Source organism: Balaenoptera borealis (genome assembly GCF_965194805.1).
Source record: "Balaenoptera borealis genome assembly, chromosome: 17".
Classification (NCBI taxonomy): Eukaryota; Metazoa; Chordata; class Mammalia; order Artiodactyla; family Balaenopteridae; genus Balaenoptera; species Balaenoptera borealis.
In genome coordinates, this window is record NC_138876.1 from 65,349,349 (window position 1) to 65,369,494 (window position 20,146).

The following is a 20,146-nucleotide window of genomic DNA, read 5'->3' on the forward strand; positions in this document are numbered from 1 at the left end:
CCCCCCGCGCCCGGGATGCTGGGCCCCCGCGGCGTGACGCAAGCACGGCAGCTCCGCCCCCTGCGTCTCTGGCCTCGCCGGTGTTGGGGGGGATGGTTCTATCATGGCGTCAATGCAGGTAAGAGGAGTTTGCAGCATCTGGGCGGGCTCCGGAGCCGCAGGGAGGATACGAGCGTTTCGTCCGGGGGGGTGTCTGGGACTCTGGGGCACCTGGGCCGGCTCCGGAGCGGTCCCGGTGGCCGGTCCTTCCCCAGCGTCCGGGCGTTGGGAGGGGTGAGAGGCGGCGAGAAGAAGGGGGTTTCTCGGTCGGTCGAAGCGGACACCAGCCGGCCGGGAAGTTGGGGGATAAAGAAGGCTAAGGGGAGGAAAGGGCGAAGTTTGATGTTCGCTCAGCGGCAGTGGTCTCGGAATCATCTCCAGCTGACACGGACGGCTCCCGCTGGCCTGACCCCCGCCCCAGGGATGTCTTTTCCTCCGCGGTCCCCGGCTGAGCGGAAACAGCTGCTCTCGCCGTTGTCGCCGGGGCAGGGGCGGCCCTGAGAGGGGCTGAGTGTGGGGAGCTGAAAAGGCGTTCCCGGAGAAGGCGGCTGGCTGCAGAGCGTTTCGCGGCCTCTGTTCAGGCCTCCCACGCCCGGCCTCCCTGGCTGCTCGGCCCCTCGGCTCCCCTTTTGACTCTTAGTCCTTTGCCCCAGGGGTACCTTCCTCTCTCAGCCTCCGCACTCTCAACGAACATACGTCCAGCAGCCCGTTTTCTCACTCTCCCCGAAGCTGCCCTTAGCCCATCAAAATCATTTGCCGCCTAATATGCAATCTCCTCGAGAGACAAGTCACCAGCTCCCCATACCTCCCGGGATAGATAGCTCTCCCTCAAATCTTTTTATTTCCTACGGTGCCCCACCCTTGCGGTCGCGGTTAGGCTACAGCCTTTTACCCCTCTTCCCCAGATCTTTAGTGGAACCTTAGTTTGGTAGGAGGTGTTTTGTTAACCCGTGTTGTATTTACCTGACTTGGCAATGCGTGGTTTTCTGGTTTTCCAACTTAATAGGCTCCTTTTTACCAAATCCACAAAGAGTTTGATTTTTTTTCAGGCAAAGATGGCATCCACAGTTGCAGTTTTGTAGAGATTAACTCTGCATTATCTATAGCTTGCGTTTAATTTACAGATGAAGACTAGCTCTGTCAAAACATAGGAAGAGAAGGCAGAACTCCCGTTTGGAGTGTCATCTGGAGCGCTTTTTAGAGTTTTAACAACATCTTAAAGAAGGAGACCACGTTTTTCTTGGAAGGATTTTATGCTTTTGTTTCTAGAAGAATAAGCACGTTTCCCTGTCCCCCTTCCATTTTTTCCTCTTTTTAGGAGAGAAAAGTGCTTTTCTTTCATCTCTTTTCTGCATCTTCTTCCTCTTCTGTGCACGTATTTGCTTCACATTTACTTCTGTGCTTTTGTGTTGTCTGTCCCCTTTCAGCCTCTCCATTCAAGACTCTTTTTACCTTTGCTTCTCCCTCTGGACTTTCCTGCAGAATAGAAAAAGAAAATTGTATATAACATTCCTAGTTGAAGAGATGTCATGAAGTAGTACAGAGAAAAAAACAAGAACAATTTCAGGAAACGTTATACTTTACCCTAATCTCCCCAGAGACGTTAGAGAAGTTTCATCATTTGAGGCCAAAAAAGGAACTGTAGAACACTAGTTGAACAGTAGATCGGCTATATGACCAATTTAAGATTATTTGTATTAAAAGATTAAAATCCACTATACTTGTGATTATATTTGGCAGGAGGATTATAGGGATAACTAATTTGCTGATTAGATTTAGACTTTTAGTGTCTGGAGAAGACAGATTTCAGTTTTTAAGAGAAAAAAATTTGAGTCGGTACAAAACAATGTTGACAGTCTTGAATTTTACATGGCGACTTAAGCAATGGAAACAATGCTTGGCAGTGCAATACTGCGTTTTTCTGCATCCCAAGTACTACCTCTGACTGTCTTTTCACCCTTTATTCCTTTCTGTCTTCTGATTAGGGGAATGGAAAACTGATGTTTCCTATTTTAATTAAAACTAAATTCTTCCTTTTATTTGTATTTTAAAAATACCTGATACAGATTTTCTGGTAGTATCTTTTTTATTAAAAAAATTTTTTTATCGAAGCATAGTTGATTTACAATAGTTTATGTTTCAGACGTACAATATAGTGATTCACAATTTTTAAAGATTATACTCCATTTATAGTTATTAGGAAATATTGGCTATATTCCCTGTGCTGTACAATATATCCTTGTAGCTTATTTATTTTATACATAGTAGTTAATACGTGTTAACCCTGTCTCCCTATCTTGCTCCTCTCCCTTTTCCTCTCCAGTGTTAACCACTAGTTCTTTATATCTGTGAGTCTGTTTCTTTTTTGTTATATTCACTAGTTTTACTTTTTAGATTCCACATGTAAGTGATACTGTATAATATTTCTTTGTCTGACTGATTTTATTTCACTGAGCATAATACTCTCCAAGTCTATCTATGTTGTTGCAAATGGCAAAGTTTCATTCTTTTTTTTACGGCTGAGTAATATTTCATTGTTTGTGTGTGTGTGTGCGTGTGCGCACGCCAACATCTTATTTATATGTTCATCTGTTGATGGATACTTGGATGGCTTCCATATCTTAACAATTGTAAATAGTGCTGCTATGAACATTGGAGTGCATGTATGTTTTACATTAGTGTTTTCATTTTCTTCTGATATATACCCAGGAGTGGAATTGCTGTATCAAATAGTAGTTCTAATTTCTGTTTTTTGAGAACCCTCAATACTATTTTTCATAGTGGCTGCACCAATGTACATTCCCACCAACAGTGTAAAAGGGTTCCCTTTTCTTCACATCCTTTTCTGGTAGTATCTTGAAAAATATTTTAATATAGATAAACTGAGCTTTTTGAAACACAACACTTTCTGTGTGGTTATTCTGTGTCTTTGAACAAAATTTTTTCCTGACCATCTTAATGGCAAAATTTAACTCCTCAAAACAAATAAATTATACATAAAACTACAGCTAAATTATGAAATTTGTTCATTCACTCATCAGTTATTTTTTTGAGGGCCCACTATGTGTCTGGTATTCATCTAGGTGCTGGGGATACAGCAGTGAACAAAAGCAGGCAAGGTTTCTGCCCTTGTGAATGTAATAGTCTGGTTAGGGGCAATGGATAAGAACAAAATATTTAAGTTAATCACTATTATATTAGAAGGTGATAATGCTATGGAGAAAAATTGTGGAAGGAGGTTAGGAAATATTTTTTGGATTTTAGTTTGAGTGCTTAGGAAAAAATAAGCTATACATGAGTGCTGCTCTAACCATGTCCTTACCTAAAAAAGTTTTCAGTAGATTTCTTTATCTTAACCCACACCAGGATATTATTGCTGATGAAGAGGTTACTTAAGCTGTAAGAGGAACTGTATTTTAAAAACATGCATATTATACAAATGTAACAAGATTTGATTACTTACATTGATAAAAATAAATAAATAAAATAAATTAGCTTTTAGGATCATCAGGATATCAAGTAAGGGTAGACTTTGAATTTCTTCTTTGGAGAGTATGTTGTTGTTTTGTCGTTTTTTTTTTTTTTTTTTTTAATTGAAGTATAGTTGATTTACAGTGTGTTAATTTCAGGTGTACAGCACAGTGATTCAGTTACACATTTATATGTATATCTGTTCTTTTTCAGATTCTTTTCGGAGAGTATGTATTTTAAAGTTGATGTTGTAACTACTGCAGTATACTCTATCAGTGCCTCTCAACCTTTTTTTAGGCTGTGGCACACACAGAAAATACTTTTCGAATTGCACACCAGGGTGGGTGAGATTGTTGGAGGCTACAAGCACCTGGCCAGGCAGCTCAGAGTGAAACACTGGGGATGAGGATCAGTATTCTAGTACACCTGTAATGCTGGGGAAGCTCTGCTCTGTAGTTTTGCTAGAGTTGTTCTTCAATATACAGTTCAAGATTGTGGTTTTCAGATTTATATGAGCCCTTTGAGATGTTCTTTCCCATTTTTTTCTTTTTCTTTTTTCTTCCTACTGTTTCTTCCTAAAACAAAGTCACAAATCACCAAGTAAGATATGATTACATTATGTTTTAAGAAACCATTCTTTGAGAATGGTGGGTTCATGGTGATACTTAAAATTGGCAGGAGTTAGAGTAAAGAAATAGATTTACGTTTAATTTTTATGATTCTAGAATTCTTAAAATATTATGTGGAAAGTTGTCGATAACAAATTTTTAGATTTAGCATTTTCGGGACTTAGATAATTTGGTACAGACTTTCTATCCCCAAACTACAAAAGCATTATTAAAGTGAATTTTTATGTGATTCAAAGCATTTCTTAAAAGTGTAGCAATATTAGGGTATTCTGTTTTCAGCTAAACCATAAAATAGTATTTTTTGTGTTATGTTTCTTTTTTCATTTTGTACCTAATCTTTTTTTTTCCCCTATTGGCTCATTTCATATTATAAAATAATTAATATTGCCTCCCAGGTATGTTTTCTGATTTTAGAATTTAGCTGTTTCATTCAGCCTTTATGTTGGAAGTTTTTAAGTATACCTGGTATACTTTTCTAAGTTAACCATCTAGATTTACTGATTTTAGGTAATGAACTACTTTTACCTTATGTCTTAAGATCTTAGAAAGTCAGTGTATAGTAGTTGATATTTGTCAATTCCAGAAATAGTGATATAATTGAAAGAAATGGTCAGTTGAATTACTTTTGCAGATTTTCTGTGTTTTCTTCCTCTCTCTTACTTAATTGGGTCTTAGACTATTGACTGTTGACTTGACTAGATGGAAGGAGATTGAGACTTAGTAACAGGAGATGGATTATGAATGTGTGCTTTTTCTTAGATGAGTTAGAAATAATAAATTATTTTGGATTATTCACAACTCTGCATTGCTGTTTACTCAAATAATTGGCTGTAGTGATTGAGAGAGGTAGAGTATGGGCTCTTGCTGAAATTATTATTGTAGTCATGTTACCTTGACAATTAGATTTCATATGACTGTTTGTTGACATCATTATGAAGGGTTACAGCATAATCAAAAGTTAGAAGACTGACTGTCATCATGGATCCTGAGGCTTACTGAGCACTGGATACTTGGGATGTATAGCTAGAATTACAGTATATGAGAAGGTTGGCTAGGTACCCTGGCTAGGAATGGGGCTGACAGGGAGCTGTTGGAGCAAGTGCTGAAGGAAAAGGGGAACAGCATAGAGTAGAATTGACGGTGTTCTGTGTGAATGAGAAGCGTAAGTAGATAGTAGACTACGTTGTGAACAAAAGCATAAAGTTGGGGTCATCATCTTAATTCTCAAAGCAGTCATTGTGGTATTTTTCTTTTTGCTATTAATCAATTACTACTTTACAAGATGCCTTTTATTTTTGTCCTAAAGTGTTGTTTTGGGTCTTTCATTTAACTTTTTAGGTCTCTTCCACTCCTCTGGGCCATAGTTTACATTAGAATAGGAAAAAAAAAAATCCTTTCTCACTGTTCCTTAAATGTGCACATAGTGACTACAGTAAATGCTTGTCAGTCACTTGACATAGCAAATTCTGCGTTAATTTAGTTCTATTTTAGAGAAATCCAAAAAATTTCACAATTTGTTTGGAAACACAAACGATCCTGTATAGCCAAAGCAATCTTGAGAAAGAAAAACGGAGCTGGAGGAATCAGGCTCCCTGACTTCAGACTATACTACAAAGCTACAGTAATCAAGACAGTGTGGTACTGGCACAGAAATAGAAATATAGATCAGTGGAACAGGATAGAAAGCCCAGAGATAAACCCATGCACATACGGTCACCTTATCTTTGATAAAGGAGGCAAGAATATACAGTGGAGAAAAGACAGCCTCTTCAATAAGTGGTGCTGGGAAAACTGGACAGCTACATGTAAAAGAATGAAATTAGAACACTGTATACAAAAATAAACTCAAAATGGATTAAAGACCTAAATGTAAGGCCAGACACTATCAAACTCTTAGAGGAAAACATAGGCAGAACACTCTAAGACATAAATCACGGCAAGATCCTTTTTGACCCACCTCCTAGAGAAATCTAGTAAGCAATTTTCTTATAGTAAGGTTGAATACCTATAAAGGAATAACTTAAAATTCATATTTATATTACATGTGTATTCACCCCAAAGTTTGCTTTTTTTCTTGATTTATGTGTTTGCCATAACTTTATGTTTTTCAAAGTATTTTCATTTTCTTCCTCTCTGGATTCTTATTCCAGCCTTGTAAAATGGGAAGTCAGATAATCCCATTTCATTCTATTAGAGAGAGTGACTTTTGATAAGTAATCACTTATTTGGGAAGTGACTTACCCAAAATTTCATTGCAACTGAGTAGTGAAGCTGAATTGGAAACCAAGCTCTAAAATCTACTGATGCTGTTAAGTTGGAGGTAATGAACATATTAACAAGTTTGGTATTGTTGAGAAATCATTTGGATAATTATTTAAATCTTCATTCAAGAATTTAGCATTTACTAAAATATTTTATAGCTTCTATAGTTAAGAAAATGGGAGGAGAATATTCCTTATACTTTAAAATATAAAGTCACTTTATCAAAATTTTTACAGAGGTTCTTTATGCATATACTTGTGCACTGAGTAAAATTATAATGGCAAATCTTTACTGTTCAAAGATAATCTTTATTATTAAGGAGAATTTTTAAAGGGGTGATCTGGCATTTTTCTGAAAATATACTTCTGCATAGTATTTATCTAAATTGAGCATTTGTTAAATGAATTTTATTGCATCTTTATATCATTGTCTGCTTCATTATTTTACCTACATAATACTTGTTCTTGTTTGTCAGGTGTTTTAAGAATGTCTTCATTTGATAGCCTTTATTTGGTAATGCAGTTTTTGGAGTACCAACAAATGGTGCATGCCTTTGAGTTACTTTATTCTGAGAAAAACTGTAGTTTCATTCAGTTGCTTTTGTAAAAAAATTCATTAGGAAAACGTGCTCAGGATCTGGAATCAAAAGACCTGGATTCAGGTTCTGTTTCACTACATAACAGTTGTGTTGCACAAAAATCAGTGTAGTGAAGTGGTTAAGACAAAAGTAGATTAACAGAGAGGTAAAAATTTGTAAAACTCCTTTCTTGATTTCCCTTCCCAAACTTGTTCTTTCTATAGTATTCCCCATGTGGTACATGGCAACTTCATTCTTCCAGTTGTTCAGTCAGAAACCTTGGTTTCATCCCACTCCGTAGTCAAACCAGCAGATTCTATCCAGCTCTACCTTCAGAATAAATCCAGAATCCAACTGTCTGCTCTTCTGCATCATTACCTGATGTAAATCATCATCATCATCTGTCATCTGTATTATATCAACAGCTTCCTAACTGGTTTCTCTGCTTCTGCCCTTGTTCCCTTACAGTCTTTTCTCAACTCATCAGATTCTTTCAAAACAAAAGTCAAATGTCACTTCACTCACATCCTTACTGTGGCTTCCGTATTTTACTCAGAATATAATCCAAAATCCCTGTTAATGACCATCGCCCCACCCTCCTCACTTCTCTACAGCCTTATGGGCCTCCTTGCTATCTTTGCCCCTGTTATTTCCTCTGCTTGGAGTGCTCTTCTCCACGTATCTGATGGCTCACTTCCTTTTTTTTAAATCTCAGATCTTTGTTCAAATGTTTTCTCAGAGAAGCCTTCCTTGATCACCCAGTACAAAACAGTCCTCCCACTGTGGCACTTGCAGTGCCCCTTTCCCTGCTAAATTTCATCTTCATATCCCTGACATATTGTAAATTAACATACTATTTCTCCTGGACATACCCCAGTGCCTGGCATGTAGGGCCTCAGTAAATGTCAATGGAATAAGCACAGCTTTTGGATTCAGATAAACTTGGTTTGAATTCTAGTTTTGCCATTTAATATCTGTGTAACCTTTTTTTTACCCATACTATGGGTAATTACTTCATGTCATAGATCTTTGGAATTGTTTTTGAATTATATCTTATAATTCTTATAATAGACCTCTTATTTTAAACTACCTCTATCAAATACTCACTTTAAAAAAATTTTGATTCCTGGTCCTGTGTTGGCTACCAATGGAAAAAAACAAATTTCCTTTATATGAAGTCTCTCCTTGTATTTACACACCACAGGAAGGAGAGAGGAAGTATGATTTCTAATTAGCATGTATTCTTTGCCAATCTTCTTCAGAATTTGAGAGTTAGCCAAGTAAAATTTTGAGCCTCTTACATCAGTTTTACATGGCATGTTCAGTTTTTTTTTTTTTTGGCCATGCCGTATGGCATGCTGGATCTTAGTTCCCTGACCAGGGGTCGAACCCATGCCCCCTGCAGTGGAAGTGCAAAGTCCCAACCACTGGACCGCCAGGGAAGACCCAATTTTTTTCTTTTTTTAATTGAAATATATAACTCACATATCATAAAACTTAACCTGTTTTTAAAAGTATAAAATTCAGTGGTTTTCAAAATACATTCACAACCATCGTCACTAAAAGAATATATTCACAAAGTCACCCCCAGAAGAAACCCCTTACCCGTTAGCAGTCAGTCTGTTCCCAGTGTATCGTGTTATCCGGTCCCCCACGTCCCCACCTCCACCCTTGGAAATCCCTAATTTGTTTTCTATCTTTTTAGATTTGTCTATTTGGGGCATTTCATATAAATGGAATCATACAATATGTGGCCTTTGGGACTGGCTTCTTTCACTCAGCATAATGTTATTGAGGTTCATCCATATTGTAGCTTGTATCAGTACTTCATTCATTTTTAGGCTGAGTAATAGTCCATTTTATGGTTATACATACCACAATTTGTTTATCCGTCAATTAATTGACATTTGGTTTGTTTCCTGTTTCTATCAGTTAATTGACTGTATTATTTCTGCTTTTTTTTTTTTTTTTGAATAATGCTGCTATGGGTATTTATGAACATGTTTTTGTATGGACATGTTTTATTTGTCTTAGGTATATACCTAGGAGTGGAGTTGCTGAGTCATTTGGTAACTCTTATGTTTAATTTTTTAAGGAACTGCCAGATTTTTCCACGGTAGCTGCACTATTTTACATTCCCACGAGCAGTGTGCAGAGGTTCCGGTTTCTACATATTCTGGCTAATGTTTGTTGTCCATTTAAAAAATTATAGCTATCTTAGTGGGTGTGAAGTGGTATCTCATTGTGGTTTTGATTTGCATTTCCCTAATGGCTAATGTTGGACATCTTTTCTTGTGCTTATTGGTACATTTCTTGGAGAAATGTCTATTTAAATCCTTTGCCATTTAAAAAGATAAGTTATCTTTTTATTGCTGAGTTGTAAGAGTTCTTTATATATTCTGAATTTATCAGACATGAGATTTGCAAATATTCTCCTATGTGAGCTGTGTTTGCACATTTTTCATGGTATCCTTTAAAGCACAAATATTTTTAATTATGATGAAGTCCAGTTTATTCTTTTGTCATTTGTACTTTTGTTTTCATATCTAAGAAATCATTACTTAATCCAAGGTCATGAAGACATACTTTATTATACCTCTCTTCTTCTGAGAGTGTTATAGTTTTAGCTCTTACATTTATGTCTGATTCATTTTTAGTTAACTTTTGTATATGGTCTGAGGCATATTTAGCTTTTATAGCATTAATATGGCAGGTTGTTTTCTTTCTGAAGTTGTATAGGTCCAAGATGAGAGTCCATCAGGTTTGATAATATCCTGCTGGATTCAAATTATTTCTCTTGGTGAGTGGAGCTGTTAGCTCTTTTTCAGATAAGAATTTATATTGCAGCCCTACTACTAAAAAATGTGATTATAATCCTGATAAACTATTACTGAGAATATTTATGTATTCATATATTGGCTTTTATTATAATTGAAATAGACACACGAACTTTGGTTTTTAGACTTGCAAAGCATTGAGTCATTGGGCATTTTAGAGGTCATCTAGTCCAACCATCATACCTTTAAATCATTGCTGCATTTTGTGATTAGAGCTAGTTGATAAAATGATTACTTTTGTACTGCATGAAAGGAAGCTATATTGAGCAAATTGATATATAGTTTTTTTAGTATATAGATTTGATATGAGAAAAATTGTTACGTTTCCTTAAATAGGAAAACCATTTTAAGGATTTTAGTGGAGAAAATTATGTAGCTGGGCATATTGGTGCCATCTTTGCTCTTTATGTTGCTGGAAACCTCAAATTCCTATCTATATAGCAATTAGTTTGAGCTATTTGATTTGATATTTCTACAGTCTGTCCACGTTATTCATGAATTCTGTATTTGTGAATCCACCTACTTGGTAAAATTAATTTGTAACCCTAAAATCGATTCTCATGGTGGTTTTGTGATTTGCACACATGTGCAGAGTGGGAAGATTTGAGTTGCTGATGTGCATGTTGCAGCTCAGGTAAAACAGGGCAACTTTGCAGCTGTCATACAGTAAACAAGTGTCCTTTCTTGGATCTGTTTAGTGCCACTTTCTTTCACATTTTTGTGCTTTTAGTGATTTCACTGTTTAAAGTGGCCCCCAAGCATAGTACTGGAGTGCTGTTCAGTGTTCCTAGTTGCAAGAAGACTGATGTGTCTTGTGTAGAAAATATGTGTGTTAGATAACCTTCATTCAGACATGTACTGTTGCCCTTGGGTTCAGTGTTACTGAGTAAACAATATATATTAAGAACTCTGAACAGGAACACACACAAATTAAGGTTATTACTGATTGGATGAATGTGAGTGGAGGATCACAGGAACCTAACCCTGTATTTCCCCTAGGAACAGTGTTTCACTGTTTGCTAATTAAGTATTTGCTGTGACTTTACAGAATGTAACTACTGTGAATAATGAGAATTGACTGTATTTTGATTTAAATTTCAGTCCACCTTTGATTTGAAATGTACTGAAGCCAGGTTAAAACTGGCAAAATGTAATGTTACTACATTCAGGTTCCTTGTTTGCCTTTTTTCCATTTCCTACTGTAGATAAGTACTGTCCCCCAGTTTTTTTCTTGAGTTACCCACACAGTCCAAGTTAGTGGTTTTCAATGTTGGCATTATATTGAAGACACCTGGTGAGCTTTAAAAACAACAACTATCCCCAGAGATTGATTAATTGGTCTGGCACGCATCTTGGGTATTGGAATTTTTCTCAGCTCCTTGGTAAGTCTGATCTGCAACCAAAGTTGAGAACTCATCTTAGCTACAATGGGAGAATTTAGCTGTGCAAATTATGTAAATTGGATAAGATATAATAAATCTCCAGATTTAGGGTTCAGGAGATGGTAGACATTTCAAAGTTGATACTTCTGGAGAGATCTTTTTAAGAACCAAATTTGAGACTATGAAAATGTTTATGTTTCTGGCTGTTTACATGATCACAGTTCTATCAAAGAACATCCATTTTCTGTACGTATCAGAGCAAATGTTGACTGCCTTTTCAATTTTTGTGAAATCTCGTTTGGTGGCCATTTTATAGAAAGAAACAACGTATCTGCCCTGAGAGTTCTTTGTGGAGGAGGATTAGTAAACAAAGTACATTAATATGCTGCTGCTGGGTGGTCCTCTAGGCTTAGTTATGAGCTTAGTGATTCTTCTGTGCCAGTTGTCTACCTAGACAAACTTACAAATTTTACATCAGAAATCTTTGGAGTTGAATATGAATAATTACAGTCTTAAGGGTTTCTTTGTTTTAGTTTGGTTTGGTTGTTTTTGATTGTTTTAAATAATCTTAGGAGTCCTATATTAAAATGTGAATAGCCCTTGGAATGTTAGTCTTGTTTTTAGTCTTTTGGCCATTATTGTTGTTACCCCATGCCGCTCCCATTTTAGGCCTATGCTGAGAGCTTTTTGTCAGTCTGTTAAAATCACTGAGAATCAGGCTTTTCATGATTCTGGGTCCTGGGTCTGTCTTTCCTGTCTTTAGGCTGAACTGGACATTACTGCAAATTTGTAGATTTTGTCAGTAGCCTTTCCCTGCTATGAATACTTAATCTTTTTAGTCACTTTTTAATAGTGAGCTTCCACTTTGAATTCTGGGTATTTTCACAGTTCTCAGTCTTGTCTTTTCATTGTTTCTGAGATTTTTTTTAAACTTATCTAGCTAACTTAGTCCTTCTACTCTTTGTGTTTTTGTTTATTTATTTTTAAAAATTTTTGGCTGTGTTGGATCTTCATTGCTGCACGCGGGCTTTCTCTAGTTGCCACGAGCGGGGTCTACTCTTCGTTGGGGTGTGCGGGCTTCTCATGGTGGTGGCTTCTCTTGTTGCGGAGAAGGGCTTCTCATGGGCTCCAAGTGCGCGGGCTTTAGTGGTTGTGGCATGAGGGCTCAGTAGTTGTGGCGCACGGGCTTAGTTGCTCTGCGGCATGTGGGATCTTCCTGGTCCAGGGGTCGAACCCGTGTCCCCTGCATTGGCAGGCGGACCCCCAACCACTGCGCCACCAGGGAAGCCCCTGTACTTGTTGAATTCAGATTTTACTCGAAACCCCATTAGTTCTTTAAATCTTTATATCTGGCATCATGAAAACACCAAACTTAGCCTCAGTCTCACAGCTGTACACACTTCTTCTTACCTTGTGTGCCCTCACAGCACCTTTTACCTCTTTCATAGGATTTTCACTTCTGCCTTGTACTTACTATAAAGGTACTTTATTAGATTTTTAAGTCACTAAGGGCAGTGTGTTGCTAGTAGTAAGTACTCCAAGTGTTTTCTGAGTAAATAAATAGAACAGTTACTCAAGTAAATACTTTTTTCAAAATAGATCAGAAGTGATATCAGAACATTGCTTTTTTGCCCTATCTCTGATTCCTTTGATGTCTGTCTTTTGTTTCAGCTTCTGCCCTGGCCCGATTAAAGAAACTAAAGAATTGAATTGAATAGGAAAAAGTATATAGTATTTTAAAGTTAATGTTCATTTCCTGTTAATTATATACATCTCTTTAAACTAGATTAATATTTGGTTTGTAATTCTTTCACTTTGGACGTAATGCTTCAATGGAAATCTTCTTTTTTTTTTTTCTTCCTTATGGTAGGTTTTTTCCTTAAGCTTCGAGTCCACAACGCTTATTTTGACAGCAAATAATTTTAGGTCTTGCTTCATTGAGACTAAAATTATGTGATTGCTCTCTCCCTAAGTCCAAATTTGTTGTGTCTCAGGATACTTCTCATTCCTGAAATTCTATTCCTTTTCTAAATGTTTTATTTGTAGGGTGTGTCTGGGTGTGGATCTGTTTGTGCATGTGGGAGGAGGAGGTATGAGGTTTTATTGGGTGGAGGGGTTTTGGTATAGGGAGTTTGTGATTGGTTCTTTCATATGTAGCAGAGGACAGAACATCTGTTGATGGTCTGTGAAGTGTGGACTGGGCTTACTGATAAGCGTTATTACCCATAAACATAGTATTGACTTAAAGAAAGGCACAAAACGTAAGAGTTACGAGTTTAAATTTTATTCAGGGTCTCACTGAGGACTATAGCCAGGACATAGCCACTCAGCTCTGAGGAAACTGCTCGAAAGAGGCAGGGGAGAAGCCAGTTTTTTTTTTTTTTTTTTTTTTTTCACACACGAGAAGCCAGTTTATATATGACTTTTGGCTGGGAAATACATGCAGTCAAGCATACATCTTGGTAAAAGATTACTGCTAATCACCAAGAACAGATATCTCAAGTGAATGATTTTAGTGCTTTTCTATGTATGGGAAGATACAAGCATCTGGGATCATTGAAATTCTTCCTGAGATATGCATCTAACTATTTAAGGGCCTGTTTATCCAAAGCACGGAGTTCCTTATCCTGTTTTTCACTCTGAATTCCTCTCAGGTTGTACTGTTGTTGGGCAGCTGCAGTGGGTTACTACTTAACTCTTGTAGAACTGGGTGGTGAGCAACAAACACTCTTTGTTCTTTGTCTATGGTAGTGACAGTTTTTTCAAAGTGACAGAGCTTTACTTCAGATTTTTTCAATTTAAATTATAATGGAAGAAATTGGTCAGTTTGGAATACTTCTACCAAAAACCACAAAAAACAACCCCTACAAGGATATAGATGTCTGGCTTAATCCTTGCAAGCCTCTAGTTTTCAGAAGTTTGATGACAGTGATTGAAGTACCAGAGGAAACTAAGACAAGTTAATGGTGATGGCTTGGAAAGGATTATCTATGATCCTGAATAGCAAAAGTGGTGTGAATAGGTGTTACTTCTTCCTTTTTTTCTCAGCACCTATTCTAAAATTGGCTGTTGTATCTGGTTGTGACTGAAACCAGATTTTTCTGTTTAAGATACATTGAATTTTTTTTTTTTTCCGGCTTGTGGAGTTGAACCCGGACCACCACAGTGAAAGCCCGGAATCCTAACCACTAGGCCACCAGGGAACTCCCCCATTAACGTTTTTTATTATCTTATCTTAGATCCTCATAAACTGGCAAAAATTAAGACTAAATTTTTAAAAATTCAGCAGCCCTTGTTTTTGTAATTGAAAAAAACAATTGAAAGGTAAATTGATAATTTCTTAAACTAACAGCATAGGATGCCAAAATTGATTTTATAAGTCAGTCATTTATACTTTCATATTTCTTCATTCTTTATTAGAATGAAACTTGGTATAAATACATTTTATGTTTTCTTTATTTTTTTAATAAACTGAGTTTTGCGTTGCTCTCTGAAAAAAACGAGTTGTTGGTTTTTAAAAAAAATTAAATCCTAATAGCCTTGTATTCCCAGAGATTTTACATATTAATGTTAAAGAAGTTCTTCTGAGTTTGCATAGAGTGAGAGAAACATACTAAAGATATTCTTTCTGAGAATCTCAGAATCATACTGTTGCTATTTTTGACAGCTGAGGCCCAAATATGTGTAAATTTGTAAGCAAAAATTGTTTTAAAGAAGACTTAGAGATTTGAATTTGATCTTTATTTAAAATAGTGGTGTTTATACTCTGTAGCTTTTTTTTTTTAAAATAAATTTATTTATTTATTTTTGGCTGCATTGGGTCTTCGTTGCTGCGTGCGGGCCTTCTCTAGTTGCGGTGTGCGGGGGCTACTCTTCGTTGTGGTGCACGGTCTTCTCACCGCGGTGGCTTCTCTTGTTGCGGAGCATGGGCTCTAGGCTTGTGGGCTTCAGTAGTTGTGGCTCGCGGGCTCTAAAGCGCAGGCTCAGTAGTTGTGGCGCACGGGCTTAGTTGCTCCGCGGCATGTGGGATCTTCCCAGACCAGGGCTCGAACCCGTGTCCCCTGCGTTGGCAGGCAGATTCTTAACCACTGCGCCACCAGGGAAGCCCCTGTGTATCTTTTTAATAACACATTGTTATTGTCTTTTATAAAACACAAATTGAAACTTCTGAAGAAAATCAGTTTTATTTTGGTCACTTCTATACGTATGAGACATTCTGCTGTCTACCTTAAACACCAGTTCTTAAGCATATTGCTGTATTCCTTATGTTAAAAAATCTTCCCGCCAGCATTAAATGTGATCCTTTTTTCTTACTTTCTAAAGTTAATGCGTCTAACTAGTATTATGAAAGTTTCCACCGACATTATCAAGAGAAAATATTGGTGGAGGAAGTCCCTAAAATCACAGCATGGCATAACCGAGCATACACATATTGAGGAAGAACAAATGGCTGTATACATTGAATGTAACAAAAAAAGTTGCCCAAGCTGTCTTTTCATTAGATGGATATTTGGGTTTTGTGAGGTAACTAACCAGGAATGTTAAGGTTAGTAGTTCATTTTATAAATTATTTTATTTATTTATTTTTGGCTACGTTGCATCTTCGTTACTGTATACGGGCTTTCTCTAGTTGTGATGAGCGGGGGCTACTCTTCGTTGTGTGCAGGCTTCTCATTGCAGTGGCTTCTCTTGTTGCAGAGCACAGGCTCTAGGCGCATGGGCTTCTGTAGTTGTGGCACGTGGGCTCAGTAGTTGTGGCGCCTGGGCTCTAGAGTGCAGGCTCAGTAGTTGTGGTGCACGCACGGGCTTAGCTGCTCCACGGCATGTGGGATCTTCCAGGACGAGGGCTCGAACCCGTGTCCCCTGCATTGGCAGGTGGGTTCTTAACCGCTGTGCCACCAGCGAAGCCCTAGGAGTTCATTTTAAGATTTTATTCCTGCTGATAGAAACTCTCTTTGTAAATAATGCCTAGAAATGCATGGGGTTATAATATTTTGTGTATGTTTAAGTGGGTAAGGGGAGCAAGGGGGAGGAAAATATTTTATACTGACTAGCTTTTCCCCAATACTATTTTTAATTAAAACTGGAAATTTATTTGCCTTAGATAAGATACAAGGTAATGATAACATGAGTTATGAACATATTTGGTTTTATAGTGGTAATTTGTTCATTTGGTTAACAAAAAAAGTTTGTGCTAAAAACAGCTTTATATTTAGTTTTTTGGAACATTTTAAACCATTATAGTTATGTAGGGATATGAATATATATAAATAACACTACTCACATTAGATGAGGTTATTATATCACACAAGATTTATGAGATAATATTGAGAAGTGCTTAAAACCATAATGAGAATATGTATATCACTTGTAAAACTACAGAAAAGTAATTATAGGTATATATGACTGAATTAGGCTGACAGTATGTGGAGGAAGCTTTAACTTGTGAAAATTAAGTAGAACCTGGGTTCTGGAATTTTTGAACTAAAAGAACTCTATAGAGAGGGACTTCCCTGGTGGCACAGTGGTTAAGAATCCGCCTGCCAATGCAGGGGACACGGGTTCAAGCCCTGGTCCGGGAAGATCCCACATGCCGTGGAGCAACTAAGCCCGCGAGCCACAACTACTGAGCCTGCATGCCACAACTACTGAGACCCGTGCACCTAGAGCCCGTGCTCTGCAACAAGAGAAGCCACCACAATGAGAAACCCATGCACTGCAAGGGAGAGTAGCCCCCGCTCACCGCATCTAGAGAAAGCCCGCGCGCATCAACGAAGACCCAATGCAGCCAAAAATAAATAAATTTATTTAAAAAAAAAATTAAAAAAAAAGAACTCTAGATAAGTTAATCTTTTTTTTTTTTTAATGAAAAAATGGGCCCAGAAGTTAGGTAACTTGCGTAGGTTTATGATACTTAAGGTGTACCTGCAATTCAAGAAGTGGCCTCCCTAATTTAAAGTATTTGTAATTTGTACTTTTCAGATAAATTTACCTGACAGAATAAAAATGTTTTCAGATTATTTATAGTATCAATTTTATTTATCCAAGATGAGTTGCATTGCAAAACCAGGTTTTATGTTCACTGAAAAATGTTGAACGTAGAACAGTAAAATTTGCAGTACGAATGCAGTACATCTTTAAGAATACATATTTGTTAGAAGAGTATTCTAACAGTAATGCCCAGTAAATTATAAATAACCAGATGTGTGTTCCTTTGAGACTAAATCTACAGGAAGGATAAATCTATGTAACTAAGATCCATCTATTTTTACAGCTTAAGAAGAATCTTATAAAATCTTTTTAAGTCACAAAACTTTAAAGATAAAAGTTGTGGAAGCTGCCTTTTGGTATAGAGTGTTGAGCGTCAGTACTTGTTCTAACAGTATGTCATGATCTAATTAGCCGTATTCCTGTTTCCACTTTTTTTACCATTGTAAGCTGTCTGTGTGCTGCTCCCTCTCCCCCCACACCCAGTTTTGTGTTATTCTTTTTTTTTTTTTAATTTTTTTCTTTTAATTAATTAATTAATTATTTTATTTTTGGCTGCATTGGGTCTTCGTTTCTGTGCGAGGGCTTTCTCTAGTTGTGGCGAGCGGGGGCCACTCTTCATCGCGGTGCGCGGGCCACTCACTGTCGTGGCCTCTCTTGTTGCGGAGCACAGGCTCCAGACGCGGAGGCTCAGTAGTTGTGGCTCACAGGCTTAGTTGCTCCGCGGCATGTGGGATCTTCCCAGACCAGGGCTCGAACCGGTGTCCCCTGCATTGGCAGGCAGATTCTCAACCACTGCGCCACCAGGGAAGCCCCTTGTGTTATTCTTTAGGGTAAGTTTTCAAGAATGCTGTTAGTAAGTCATAGAATTTGTATTTTCTAGCTCTCAAAATACTTGATAGTGAGTTGAAAGTTGTAAAATGTGAGAAGTATCGCAGAAATAGGAAGAGAGCCAAGTTTGGTATAATAGAATCAAAGGGGGAAAGCTCTTCACATGAAAGATTGTTAAGTGATATGCCTGTGAAATAAGACCTCCAGTAGGTTTAATAAGCAAGTGGCTTGAACTCTGAGAAGCTTGCAGGCATTGAAGTTTAAGTGAATGTATTAGAGGGGAAGTAGAGGCAGTGGGTGTTGACCAATTTCATGGAGTTGGACAGTGAGAGGAAAGGAAGGAATGGACAGAGAAGATAAATGATGACTGTTTTAAAGCTAGGAGAGACCCAAATGATGACTGAAGGGAAGGGGTTATGGACTGGGAAAGAGTGAAGTTATTAGAAACCAGATTATTAACCCTGAGAACAATATCCTGGATGAGTTGATAAGGCATGAGGTCCAGAGAGAGAGGTGGGAGGGTTTCAAGAAGGGGAGAGAATCTTCTTTCTCTGGGAGTTAAGTGAAGGACCAGAGATTGACTTTAGGGATGGTGTGATTTTTATTTATTTTTCTTTTAGTTATTGGCTAAAAATAGGGAAACAAGTTGGCAGTTTGCATTTTTTTGCATATTTAGTATTTTTGCTTAGAAGGAAGCTTTTCATTAATGAATTTTGGAGAATATTTGTGACAGAGTTTATAGATTTGAGCTGAAAGAAAAGCTGAAGTTTATTATTTAAAATATTACCCCAGGGAATTCCTTGGCAGTCCAGTGGTTAGGACTCTGTGCTTTCACTGCCAAGGGCCCAGGTTAAAAAAAAAAAAAAATTCCTTCAAACAAATGAAGTTGATACATATTTTCATGAACTTCAAAATATTTTTAAAAATTTCAAAATATTAAATTTGCTGACCCATCTCATTCTAACAATCTGAGGTAGATATTTAATTATGTAGAAATTAAGCTACAGATTATTATTTATCCAAAGTCACACATATTACACACTCCTGGAAAGCAGGTGTTGAGTTTGCCAATTGAATATATCCTTTATAGCACTTGTATTCTTTATTTTTTGGGGGGCTGCACCACGTGGCTTGCAGGATCTTAGTTCCCCCGCCAGGGATTGAACCCAGGCCCCTGACAGTGGAAGCGTGGAGTCCTACCCCTGGATTGCTTGGGAATTCCCATGTTCCTAAGGCTTGAATTTTACTTAACATTTTTAACAAATAAGTGACAGATCCTATTATCCTAAATCCTAATTCTTGTCTCTTGTGATAGATCTGCAGTTTGATTTGTAGGTCAAGCCAAACTTTGCACTCAGCATATATTTATTTAAGGCTTGATGTGTGCCAAACCCTGGCTATAATCTACATTTTCCACTACATAGCATGTCTTATGCTTTATGACATTATATTTGTTCCAGCAACTTTATTAATACTTATCAAAGCCTCTGAATGTAGCCCAGCATGACCAAATCTGGAAGGTATAATAAAAAATTTTTAATTGTACCTTTACAAGGAAAAAAACCACCACATTTAAATATTCTTCCAGTGTCAAAAAAGGTTAGCTAAAATGAGACCTCAACTCTTATCAGGCTTAGTGCTAATTACTGCTTTTTACCTATAGCATGAAATGTAGTGATCACAAGGGCAGAACAGTAGACTCAGAACTGTAGTTTATTTCATTTGGAGTCAAGGTTTCTGGGTAACTTAAATAATTTTTTTGGAGCGTTAATTTCCAAAACACCGGACAGATAACTTCTGAACTAGCTTGAGAAATTTGGGTTTGATATTTTATTTGGAGCGTTAATTTCCAAAACACCAGACAGATAACTTCTGAACTAGCTTGAGAAATTTGGGTTGTGAACTCATTGCCTCCTGGAGCTGAGGTGGTTTAAAAAGTACGCGTGATGGATCCATTAGGTTCATGGTAGAGAGCATACCCAGCCTAGAGTTTTAAAAGGCCAGGGGACTTCCCTGGTGGCGCAGCAGGTAAGACTCCGTGCTCCCAGTGCAGGGGGCCCCGGGTTCGATCCCGGTTAGGGAACTAGATCCCACATGCACACTGCAACTAAGCAGCCCGCCTGCCGCAGC

At 37.6% G+C, this 20,146-nt stretch overlaps 1 protein-coding gene across 3 annotated transcripts in view; it reads left to right on the forward strand.

Annotated features, from left to right (window-relative positions):
* Positions 1-20,146, forward strand: part of UBE2W (ubiquitin conjugating enzyme E2 W) — a 74,122-nt gene continuing 53,976 nt past the window's right edge. For 2 of the 3 annotated variants that reach the window (XR_014236381.1, XM_082363649.1), the window contains exon 1: positions 2-118. Coding sequence is in view for 2 of the 3 variants with exons in the window: in XM_082363649.1 (XP_082219775.1) it covers positions 104-118 (15 nt within the window). In the remaining variant the exon portion in view is untranslated. Of the gene's footprint in view, positions 119-20,146 lie in introns of all 3 variants that reach the window. The other variant, XM_082363650.1, reaches the window with a different exon arrangement.